At 33.5% G+C, this 12,822-nt stretch overlaps 1 protein-coding gene and 1 long non-coding RNA gene across 2 annotated transcripts; both read right to left on the minus strand.

Annotated features, from left to right (window-relative positions):
• Positions 1–1,201: 1,201 nt before the first annotated feature.
• On the minus strand, positions 1,202–5,296 carry LOC102629758 (leucine-rich repeat receptor-like serine/threonine-protein kinase SKM1). The gene is made up of 4 exons (XM_006475962.3): positions 5,130–5,296; positions 4,948–4,989; positions 2,217–4,816; positions 1,202–1,774 (listed from the first exon to the last, which is right to left on the minus strand). Exons 3-4 carry the CDS (start codon positions 4,753–4,755, stop codon positions 1,413–1,415), a joined length of 2,901 nt encoding a protein of 966 aa, XP_006476025.1. The 5' UTR covers positions 4,756–4,816; positions 4,948–4,989; positions 5,130–5,296; the 3' UTR covers positions 1,202–1,412.
• Positions 5,297–12,078: 6,782 nt separating this feature from the next.
• Positions 12,079–12,534, minus strand: LOC127902652 (uncharacterized). The gene is made up of 2 exons (XR_008055082.1): positions 12,282–12,534; positions 12,079–12,185 (listed from the first exon to the last, which is right to left on the minus strand). It is a non-coding gene; the product is annotated as an uncharacterized LOC127902652 (long non-coding RNA).
• Between the last annotated feature and the right edge of the window lie 288 nt (positions 12,535–12,822).

Here is a 12,822-nt window from a genome sequence, read left to right on the forward strand (position 1 = left end):
ATTCCCACCGACGCATATTCTGGTTTTGGTCGTGGGGACATGCATAACAAGAAAATATGCTTTTGCATCTACAAGTATTAAATTATAAGAGAGATAAAACAAGATAGATTCCTTTTTAAATCTGAATACACACTATGAAGTTTTGTTTTGTTTTGTTTTTTTTTCAAAAGAATATTAGAAAAAACGAAAAACGAAGTCGTTGGTTGAAGCCTCATTAAGGATAAAATCTTGTAAGTATGTTATTATTCACAATATTATGTACAATAGAAAAAGGTGAAATTCACTATTAAAGTTCAACTATTAAATAAATTCCAACATAAAAAATTAACTCTCACAAGCACATTGAAAGATTTGAAGCCTTCATTGTTAGAGATGTATTAATAATTGATCTTAGGTTAAGTATATAAAATTTGGATAACTCTTAAATCTTAAATTAATTTTTTAGTATAAATTAAGTTTATGGACTTCTATTGTTACTTGAGCCAACTATGGCTTAATTATAGGGTGTAGGTGTTGACCAACATGAGGATAAACTTCACCTTCCATGGTGTTTTGATATGATTAATTTAAAGTAAATTAACATGATTGAAATTCACATCTTCCATTATGAAACTTGGACGAGATGACTTAAATTTATGTATTGCTCTATTGTTTTAAATTATTCCTTGAGATTTTGGATATAATTCTAAAGTAATACTATGCTTATAACATATTATACATTGTCATGTTTCAAGTATTTTTTATAATTTCATTGTCACATATTTGGATCCTAATTTTGTAAATGTAACATTACTCGTTAATACATTTTCTAGTTTTAATTTATTCTTTTAATAATGTTAGAAATTAACATGCAGCATTATAAATACAATAAATTCTAATATGACTTAACAGAAATCTGCAACAGTAAACAAAATCTAATTAGTGACAGAATTAGTTAACAAGCATGAATTAGTAAAGGTTACAACAGTAATAGAAACATAAACCAAATCAGAAACATTGAAGAAAACCTACTAGATAGTTCTCTTAAAATAGATTTGCTATCTACTATCGGGTACTTTAGGTTTGAATGGCAACTGTATCTTAGGATACGACACGAATATCAAAGGAAGAAGAAATAACTTATGCTCTTTATGTTTTGTATGCAGTTTGGGAAAAGGAATGAAGTGTGCCAATTTAAAGTATTAAGAAAGGGACGTAAAAATAAATAAAAACTGTAATTCATATTATGACATTTAGTGTATCTACATTTTTACACTCAGTAGCAGTATGTATTCAACATACCATCAAACAAAAAAACATTTAACTGACACTCGTCCTTAATTTATATTAAAAAGAAAAAAAAACCCAAAACTAATAAGAGAAAAACAAGAGAGGAAGAAAAAAAGAAAAAGAAAAGAAATGCAGTAGAAAAACTAAACAGGGGAAGAAAATTTTAAGCCTGAAACACAAGAGCTTATCCTGAAGCAAGACTCTAGGGTTTTAGTAACGTCACTGGCACATGGACGAGCCGTGGGGTCACCGGCGGTGCAATGGAGTGCCAAGTTCATGATCTCTACGATCTCGTTCTGAATACTGGACACGTGTCCTCTGATAAACGGATCAACCCACGTATCTAGATGACAATCAGAGTAGCAATAGCGGGCCCACTCCACTATGCTCTCGTGCACGCCAAAATCAGCATCGGCTGGACTTTTGCCGGTCAACAAATCGATGAGGATGAGGCCAAATCCGTAGATGTCACCTTTTTCAGTTATGTCTTTGCTCTCTTTTGTTTCTACGATGCAAAAAATTTTGAAACATAACTGCAGTTGGTATTTTTAAATTATATAATCAAAAGCAAATATTATATTCTTTATCAGCTCATTTTGCAGTATTTGCAGCCATAAAGAACAGCAATGTAGCACAGAGACCAAGATTGTTCCAATTGTTATTTTAAATGGAAAGAATAATCTTCACTTTTTTGATAAAAGAATAGGCTATCGCCCAAAATAAATTTGTAACATTTTGATCGGAATCATAGTTTAAGGTTGACTAATAATCAATGTTCTGCATGGAAAATCTTTTTAGAATGTCTCATAATTATGATAGTTTTGGCTAAACCTAATTACAAGCAAAATTAAGAATTAATTTGAAAATTCCACTTCAATATATTCTAATACACAAAAATTAAAAGCTAAATTATAATATAGTTAACCAGAGGGACATTGATAATGTACCTGGGGCAACGTAGGCTGAAGAATTGATGCTCTTGGAGTCCGTACAATAAGCCAAACCGGGAACACTCAATCTGAGGTGGGGCTCATCTTTTCCGTCGACGATCACTTTGCCCGGTGACACGTCACCAGCGACAACACTAGGGGAGCAATGAAAGTGCAAGAACCGAAGGGCTTTGGCAATCCCAATGGCAACTTTTCGACGTCTCTCCCAGCTTAAATTCCGAAGAACTTCACTTAATTCTTTCCCTTCTATGTACTCGTAAACCAAATAAGCAGCCTTTTCAGATCGACACACTCCGTGTAGCCTGACTATGTTTGGATGCATTATTAGCTTGCCAAATTGAGAAACATCGGGCCAAAAACTTGACGTAGTAATTGTATTGACATCAATGATTTTCTTCACAACGAATTGCATGTCATTTGCCAAAGACCTCACTTTGTACGATGATGAAACGCCTTTCTTGCCTCTTGAAGTTAAATTTTCTTCTGTGGTGGACGATATAATCTCATCGATTGTCAATGATTTTCCCACCTTGGAGTTGAAGAACTGCACCTCCCAGATTCCATCTTCATTTTCCACTCTCTTCAGCTCCAAAATTTTCTTTCCTCGAATAACAGTGATGGCAAAAGCAGCAAGAGCAAGCATTATTAAGACAGCAAGAAAGCAAGCAACCACCAACCACCACGTCTGATTCTTCTTATTCCCTTTGCATGGTGGCAAGCCGCTTGTACTGTCGCCGCCACAAAGATCGTTACCAGCAACCGCAGTGGCATTGATGGCGAGAAACGCTCCGGTGGATGGTAAGCTGCCGTGAAAATGATTGTGAGAAATATTCACTTGAACAAGTGATGCTACTCTCCCTAGGGTTTGTGGGATTTTTCCTGATAATTGATTCTCTGACAAATCAAGCTGGCCAAGAACAGGCATTTCGGATAAGCTAGCAGGGATGTGGCCGCTCAGCTGGTTGTTGCTCAGGTCTAAGCTGACAAGCTTCTTGCATGAAGACAATTCTTCTGGGATATCGCCGAAGAGCTTGTTTCTGCTAATCTTCAATTGCATTAGCTCGGATAATCTCCCAAAACTCCGAGGAATGGTACCAGAGAATCTATTTTCTGATAAGTCCAAGTTTTCGAGCTGGTCACTGCCAAACGAGTCCGGCAACTTGCCGGAGAAGTTGTTTCCAGCCAAGTTCAGCATTTGAAGCGATGTCATCTCCCATTTTTGCTCCCCAATTCTGCCTGAGAGATCGTTGCCTGAAATATCCAAGAAGTACACAAGCGGTAGCCTTGTAAATTCTGATGATAACTCACCGGAGAGACGGTTGTTTTGGAGGCGTACACGGCGCAGGCTTTTGCAAGTGCTTAAACTGTTGGGGATTTTACCTTCCAATGAGTTTGAAAAAAGGATGAGCTTGAAAAGGCTACCCGAATCACAAAGCGTTTCAGGTATCTTTCCAGTGAGAAAATTGGTTGACAGGTCTATTACGGTGAGATTATTTTGCTTCCCAAGATTGCTTGGAATCTCACCTGAAAATTGATTAGACCATAATTGGAGGACTTGAAGTTTAGGCATGGATGCTAAAGAACTTGGAATTTTTCCTGTAAAGTTGTTGGAGAAAAGATGAAGGATTTCCAAGTTTTGCAATTGAATTACTTCTTCTGGGATCTCACCGGACAAATAATTGTCACTAAGATCAAAGGAAACAAGACTTTTGAGGCCCAAAATGGATTTAGGAATTGAACCCGTTAGCTTGTTTTGGTACAGGAAAAGATACCGAAGATTGCTGAGGTTCCCGAAAGAAGGAGGAATTTGTCCAGTGAGATTGTTGTAAACAAGATCAAGGTGATTCAAAGAAGTTAAATCACCAATTTCTTTCGGAATTTCACCAGAAAGATTGTTGTATCCCAAGTAAATCCACTTGAGGTTTCTCAATTGGCCTATTTCGCGCGGAATTGAACCAATTAATTGGTTTGAAGCAAGGGTAAAAATTTGCAAAGAAGTGATATTTGATATGGAAAGTGGAATTTCCCCCACCAAAACATTTCCACCAAGATCAAGAACCTTTAGACCTGAAAAGGATCCGATTTCTTCTGGGATTTTCCCAGAAAGCATGTTGTTTGATAGATCAAGAATTTCCAGGCGGGAAAGTGAACCGATTGGTACAGGACCAGTGAAATTGTTGTTGCTAAGATTAAGAAATCGAAGTGAATTAGAGGAAGAGAATATGTCACTAGGAATTTCTCCGGAAAGCTGATTGCTTGAGAGATTGATTGATTCCACATGCGGCAAGTGAAAAATTGATGAGGAAATTTTCCCAGAAATGTTTTTAGCTGAAAGCTCAATTGCATTAACATGGGTGGAATTTTGGCAAGAGATACCATTCCACTTGCAAAAAGTGACAGAGGAATCCCAGTTGGAGAGAAAATTATAAGGGTCATTGACAGTAGATTTGAAGGATAGGAGAAGCTCAAGTTCAGCACCATGACAAGTGCAAAAACTCAAGAACAAGAACATGAACAGTATTGAATTATTGGCCATCGACTCTAATTGATTTCTATGACATTAAAGACCACGCTTCAGCAATTGCTCGGATCCCAAGCTGTAGAAAAAGCAATCAAAAAAAAAAAAAAAGAAAGTGAAGAGGGTCAATTTGCATTAACACAGCTTTCAATATTATTATCTCATTAATTAAATATCGTATAAAATAACAAAAATTAAACACAAACTTACTCTTAAAGCTTAAATTTGAACTGCAGTCAAGAGCCGTAAACCCTGCATCAAATCATAGAACAAGCAGAGTTATGGGACATACACTAATGAACGTGTATTACACACAAAGACTGTACTTTAATTAAGAGAAATATAAATGCAAAATTTTGATAAAACTTTAGGTAAAATGTTCAGTAACGTACCTAGATTTTATCATTAAAATCTGGATTGAAAGAGAAGAAACAAAGGGGGATTTCAGTTTTAGTTTTAGTTTTGGTTTTGAACTATTGAGTTAAGGGTGAGAGTGTGAGAATTGAGTTTGAGTGTATAAATAGATGGTATTTTAAGGGAGTGAAAGCGGCCATGGAGTTTGGAGATAATTACGAAAGTTCACCTTGACTTCCTTTGAATGGTGTTTGAACACGAACGGTTGAAAGGGTAACAGGGACATATGTTGGAAAAGGCTCTGATTATGTTGGATATTACCAATTTGCTCTTTTGACCGGACTTTGGATAATGACAAGAATTTCTGTAACCGTTGAAAAGTTTGAATGATTTTATGAGCATGCTGACATTTCTACCTTCGATCTTCTACTTAATTACTGAAATAACTTACAATACGATATGCAGACACACAATCTGGGGTTTGATTGAGGAATTAGGAATGGTTACTTGCTGATCTGAGTGAGTTTCTACTTAGCATTGAATCAATAGTCAAGATCTAATGTTCAACAAAAATTCATATCAACACTAAATTCTTATTATTACCTGAGAATCTAAATTTATACAAATATAATCGAGCTAGAATTTATGGAGCATATATAATTAGCGAATATACTCTTAATACAGACAATATCTATCTCTCACGCTCCATATTTTACAAAATGAATGAGGAAACTTTTTTCTCCATGAATGAAGAAGAGTTTTACTGCTCGACCAATGGCTTGACATATTGATTAATTATATTGTTTTCCTTTAGAAAGATGATAACCTTTTTATTCATTTTGATTAATAGAGTATTAAGATCATGATAGAAGCAAATGGTGTAAATATGAACATTATAATGAAGCGTAAAATTAATGTCTCATAAAAGTAAAACAATATCTCTAGCGTGAATTTCTAAGATCACAGACAATAATCTACACCATTGATGATTAATGAAGCGGGTAAAGCCAGCTTTGACTGTTAACATAATCTCTATTGTAAGAACTGGTTCGAATTTTGCTAATCATTAAAGCATCTAGCAAATGTGTTGTCATAATTTATTTATAATACTTTTGTCAGATCAAAATTATGACGCATTATTGAAAAACCTAGCAACGGACTGCATTGTAAATCTAGTGAAGAGCCAAAGGGTTAAATTTGTTGTCAGAGTCAGAGAATATATAAAGTGATAAAACCTCACAGCAATAATAATTTTCTTGAATCGCTTTCGTTTGGAGTCTTTTACAGTTTAGGCGATGATATTGGATTCTTCTTGGCTGTATAAGTACATATGGAAGGGAGTTACAAAAGAGGCAAAAAGGATTGAGAAGAACACAGTGGGGATTACAACTTACAAATGTTTACTGAGAAAAAAAAAAGAAAGGAAAAACAAAAGGGGAGTGTCTTTACATTAAAGAAAATCAATAGGTCTCGTGCGTAACCTGTACTGCTGAAAAATATTGGACCCACGATCTCTTTCTCGAAGGAATATACAGTGAGTGGTCTTTGTCACACACTGCATGCTTTGTTTGTTTGTTTGTTTTTCCATTTTCTAGGGCTTGACAATTTACACTCTCATCTCTTAAAATGTATAGCCCTCCAAGCCCACCCCATCCCCACTGCTTGCTAGTGATAAAGATATTAAATCAATCGGTGTATAGTTGTTGACAACCAAAGAAGAATAAACGTAACATCATGTATATTTTTATATTAATTTGTGTATGTATTGTTTTTAAGTTAACGTTTTCACAAAAGGGGGCTGGAAACTTCAAGAAATATATATAGGTGATAGGCCTGTCTTATTTCTAGCTTAAATTTTTACAATATTGTACCTTCCTATATATTCTTCATGTAAATTGTAAAGGCGCCATTAGAAATCCGTAACACAGTTTTGTTTTCCAAACTGGGAATAAGAGGGCAAATGTATTAATTTGATATACCGTGGGCACAGAAAAATGTCTCTATTGCCTGACCACTTGGATGGTTGGAACAACAGAGAGCCACGCCATAGGAAAATATTGGATTCTGAAAAGTTTCAGATGCTATTTAAGAAATTTCAGTTGATTTCCTCCAAAAATATGTGGTAACTTATCGGCAAAATTTACAAAAGGAAGGTAATTGAGGGGTTCATCAACTCTATATGGAGTGTTATAGCTTTGTAGTTTGTAGAGATTATTAACGAAACTTTCTTTCGGTGAAAGCAAAGCATTTATTTATTTATTTGTTTTTTTTTTTTTTGGGTTCATATGTCTAATAAACTCATTAAAAATTTTAGAGACTAAACTTAGCAAAATTCAGTCATGTGTGGGAGAGAGTGAGTTACCCTACTAATGCAACTTTTGTAGTCAATATCCCTTGCAGACAATCACGAAAAATGATAACCACGAAGATTTTTCTCAATAAAGACAATCAAGAGAGCAGTATGAATCGAATTAATTAAGTAATCTTCATTGAATTCCTATCGGTGATATACAAAATTTTGTTACAAACTATTTTCAAAAAGCTAGCCAAAGAGATTTGTAATTTATTTTAAAGTTAAGTAAGTGGTCAATGGAAGTGCAAGAGGACAAGGTTACTCGTTTTCTATGATATCAATTTGTCAATGAACCTTCTGTCTTCCACTGCTCATGATGTATCATATATCTACATTCTCCAATATTAATTTTATAATTAAGAAAAGATTATTCTCATGCTTTATAGTGGCACTTTATATAAATACAAGTATATATATGCGAATGGGATGATGCAATGCAGATTCATATAATTCTCTTTGCAGGATAATATAATTGAAAAGTCTGCTTGTGCCAATAGACTGTAAAGTGCATTACAGTCCAAAACAAGCATTACTGCTTCACTTGTACTTATGCAAATTAATGTGATACTTTTCGTTACATTAATTACTTTCCCCAATCTTCAGATGGTCATTTCATTATATTAATATTTTCTTTTCTCTGTCGATGGAATGAGGTATGAATGACGCGGAGCCGACCCATTTCCCTTGAATGAGGGTCTCTATAGCTCTTTTCGAATTTTGTAGGGTTTTTGTGTTCTTAGTTAGTGGTCCAGATCAATCACTAACCCTAATCGTTATTAATATTTTAAAATTTGACGAGGAGTATTAATATGAATATCGAACAATAAAGGGAAAAAAAAATCATACATTATGATCTATATAAAATGTCGGGCGCAAAGGGTCCACTAAGATTATTGTTCGTGGCTTGTTTAGGTTTGTGAGCCAAATTGAACCTCACATGCCGTAACTGGTGTCATGCATTTTCTTCAAAAAAGCTTAAGGAATAAATGAAGTCAATCTCTTCAATATCATGCACATGAAACCCATGAACACTTAACATAAGAACAATTTGATCCTTGCTTTATTTGTTCTTCATACGTAAAGATTGATAATGATGAATGATTTGATCTTGAAAATCTTTTATCCTTACATAGCCTGTAGAAGAATTGTGGAATCTCTAGCTGTGCCCACTATAAAATTTTTAATTTTCCTTATTTGAATCATACTTTCTATATGAACGTAGAATTTGGATTCATGAACTATTGACATTTTTGCAACCATCCTATTCAGCAAAACTAATCATTTCACGTTCGCCAAAAATATATTACAAAGCCGTAACCCTCTATCCTTCTTTTTTGGATTCTTTATCAATGTATCCTTTTTTTTAAAAAAAAAAAAATTTCTGATAGAAAGAACTTGATCAATTATATCCAGTTTTACGCTTTGATAATAACCAACAAGTTATGGAAAATAAAGTCCAAGATTCCACAATCAAATTTCATATCATAAAGAAAAATATGTGAGATGGCAAAATTTTGACATGCATAATTAAAAAAGGCGGTGAGTGGAGAGTGGTCCATTGATTGACAATTAGCATTTTGCTTTTTCCATTAATGAAACCCCATGAGTGGTGAAGTTCGTTGCACGTGTGCAACTTAATTACGTGCAATGTTTGAGATTTTGCAAAATCTAGGGCTAGCATTGGTTAATTGCTAAAAGGATTTTGGGATTGGAGACTTGGGGACCATTTGGCAATTATTGCATGCCCTCAATTATAAAACATTAACCCCCTATATTGATAGACTATTAGACCAAGGCCCCTTCTGCACATTTCATATGAAATTAAACCATCATAGCCATGGCATGGGGGCATGGGGCACAAACAGAACAAAGTTTCTTTCAATTGGACACGTAGAAAAAGATGCAGATTTTTTTTCTAAGAGTAGAACTTTTAACACCCTTTAAAATTTTTATTTTTTCTTGTTACATAATTTCTATCACCATAACTCTTAACTCTTATAGTTTTCTAAAAAGAAATATTTTAATTTTAATTTCAAAATATAAATATAAATTTTGAAATGGGAGTGTAAATTTTTTTAAAATAATTTATTTAAGTATTTAATTAAATTCCCGTGGGAGTATAATTTTTTTAAAAATAATTATTTATTTAAATATTTAATTGAATTCTCATTCAAAATAGAAATAAATTTATTTGCCTTTGATTATTTGGGTAAATTCAATTGAAAAGGGATTTTATAGGACAATTCATGGGGTGTCAAGTGGCTCACCATTTCCATTTTCTCCAAAGCCCAAACATCTCAAGCTGCAGCCCGTAAGTTTGTTAATAGTAGGACTGCAGGAGACGGGCTACTACCACCCACAAGGCCACAATTATCCTTTTAAAACCCCTTTTTAAATTATACCCCCTTTTAATATCCAAATTACGCTCGCTTTTTCTCTAAATTAATAATCTTTTTATTTGATTTTTTTTTAATCTTTACTAGTTTTCTCACTTTAAAACTCTCCTGTAGTCAACAGCAAAAACAGGAAAAAACATATTACTGTCTTTGTACCTCACCTTCACACAAATAATTCTATTAGGGATGGCAAAAATCCCCACGGGGACGGGTACCCTCGGGGATTTTCCCCATTCGGGGAGGGTACGGGTATAATTTTATACCCAATTTTTTTTTCGGGGAGGGGACGGGGAAAATTTTTTACCCAATTTTTTATGCGGGGAGGGGACGGGGATGAGGTGGAATCCCCATCCCCTACCCATTTCCCCATTTTAATTTTTAATTTTATTTTTATTTTTAAAATTACTAATAAATAAATAACAAAATTATAAATATTGTTAAAAATAATAAATATCAAAATATTTATATTATTAAATGCTAATAGGTATCCTACATTAGCTCGAATTGCTAGAGATATTTTGACAATTCCAATTACAACAGTTGCTTCTGAATCAGCTTTTAGCATCGGTGGTAGAGTTGTGAGCCCACACCGTAACAAACTTCATCCAAGCACATTGGAGGCCTTAATGTGCTGTCAAAGTTGGTTACGAGCTTACAATAACAGTATGAGTTTATTTTACATTGTGATTATATTATACAGTTATTAATATTTGCACTTATAAGTTACTTTACTTATATTATTTTCATTGTTTTATAATTATTTTAATAATTTATATTTTGAATGTGACTTTGTAATGGATCAATATTAATGTAAGATATATTTTGAACTTTATTTTTATCTGAATTTTTTATTTTAATATGATTAATTTAAAATCGAAAATAAAAATAATGTATTAGACTATTAGTTATTCGGGGACCGGGGACCCTCGGGGATCCCCTGTTATTATTCGGGGAGGGGATGGGGATTCTCTCAAGTAATTCTGACGGGGACGGGGAGGGGACGGGGACATATGCAAAATATCGGGGATGGGTATGGGGAGATTGGTCCCCTCCCCTCCCCTCCCCATTGCCATCCCTAAATTCTATGGGTAATAATTTTTTTGAAATTTTATTATCTTTATTCTTCTTTTCAAACTTTCTCTCTAAACACTCAAAATATACTAACTTCCCAAGAATAAAATATAATTAATTTAGAAAATTTAAAAACAAGAGACGGATTATTTTAAACTTCTGTAAACTAATTGAATAGATGAGAGTTATTAATTGAAAAAAATCAATAAAATAAATAAAATGATAAATTTGAAGAGTTTGCTAAAACAAGGGGGAACCAAAAAAATAAAATAAAAAATAAAAACAAGCAAAAGAGATGGAAGAGAGACTAAATGGTTATATGTATTTTTGTCCTTGTATGTAATTTCAATCAAAGAGAGATTTTATCAATACATTAAGCTGATGTTAGAAGTGGATAACTGATGTTAGAAGTGGATAAGGATTCAATGCTGAGCTGAGTTTTTGTTGAGCATTGAATCAATGGTTGTTAGATAAGATAAATAAAAAAAGTAAGGATTTAAAACAATTCTAATCACTCATTCAGTGCTCAGCAAAAACTCAGATCAACACTAAATCATAGTCCGTTAGAAGCACCACTCTAATATTAGGCTAATGCTTTATAAATAGGGTAAATGTCAATTAACCCCCAAATAAAATCACTATAATTTTTAATTTACTCCTCAAAAGTATGTATATATCAAGTTACCCTCTTTGTTATTCCCAAGATAATAGTAAATGGAGTTGCATTGATGAATTTTGTATTTTTATTTTTTAATCTTCTGAACAATAAATGAGTAAATTTAATTTTTCATATTTTTTTGGAGTAAATCAAAATTTACCCTTATAAATGTTATATTATTTAATTTTTATTTATGAATTTAAGTTGTCAATACTTTAACTCTTTTTTTTTTTTTGGAAAAGGTCAATACTTTAACTCTGATACATAGGGATGGCAATGGGGAGGGGAGGGTAGGGGACCAATCTCCCCATACCCATCCCCAATATTTTGTATATGTCCCCGTCCCGTCCCCGTCCCCGTCAGAATTGCTCGAGAGAATCCTCATCCCCTCCCCGAATAATAACAGAGGATCCCGGAGGGTTCTCGGTCCCCGAATAACTAATAGTTTAATACATTTTTTATTTTTGATTTTAAATTAATCATATTAAAATAAAAAATTCAGATAAAAATAAAGTTCAAAATATATCTTACATTAATATTGATCCATTACAAAGTCACATTCAAAATATAAATTATTAAAATAATTATCTTTGTCAATGACTCAATCTTCATAATCCTACAATAAAAAGAAAAAAAATTATTTTTATATCGGCAATAAAATAAATGAAATAAATGTAGATACTTAATTAATATTTTTAATAAAACTATTTACCTCCTGCTCGTCCTGCTCCTCCTGTTCTTCGTCGAGAAATGTGGCAAATTGAGAGATAACCTCAGATTTCAAACCTAAAACAATGAAAATGATATAAGTAACGTAACTTATAAGTGCAAATATTAATAAATGTATAATATAATTACAATGTAAACTAAACTCATACTGCTATTGTAAGCTCGTAACCAACTTTGACAGCACATTAAGGCCTCCAATGTGCTTGGATGAAGTTTGTTACGGTATGGGCTCACAACTCTACCACTGGTGCTAAAAGCTGATTCAGAAGCAACTGTTGTAATTGGAATTGCCAAAATATCTCTAGCAATTCGAGCTAATGTAGGATACCTATTAGCATTTGTCTTCCACCAACTCAAAATATTAAAATCTTCCATTCGAGGTATAACTTTCTCATCCAAATATGAATCTAATTCATCTGCAACAACTGCACAATCTCCATTGCTTACATAATCATCAAAACCTGTCATCCATTTGGTTGCTTTCTTATAAGAATCCCCTGTAGATCTAGTAGAAGAACTATTAC

Source organism: Citrus sinensis, chromosome 1 (genome assembly GCF_022201045.2).
Source record: "Citrus sinensis cultivar Valencia sweet orange chromosome 1, DVS_A1.0, whole genome shotgun sequence".
In the NCBI taxonomy this organism is placed as follows: Eukaryota; Viridiplantae; Streptophyta; class Magnoliopsida; order Sapindales; family Rutaceae; genus Citrus; species Citrus sinensis.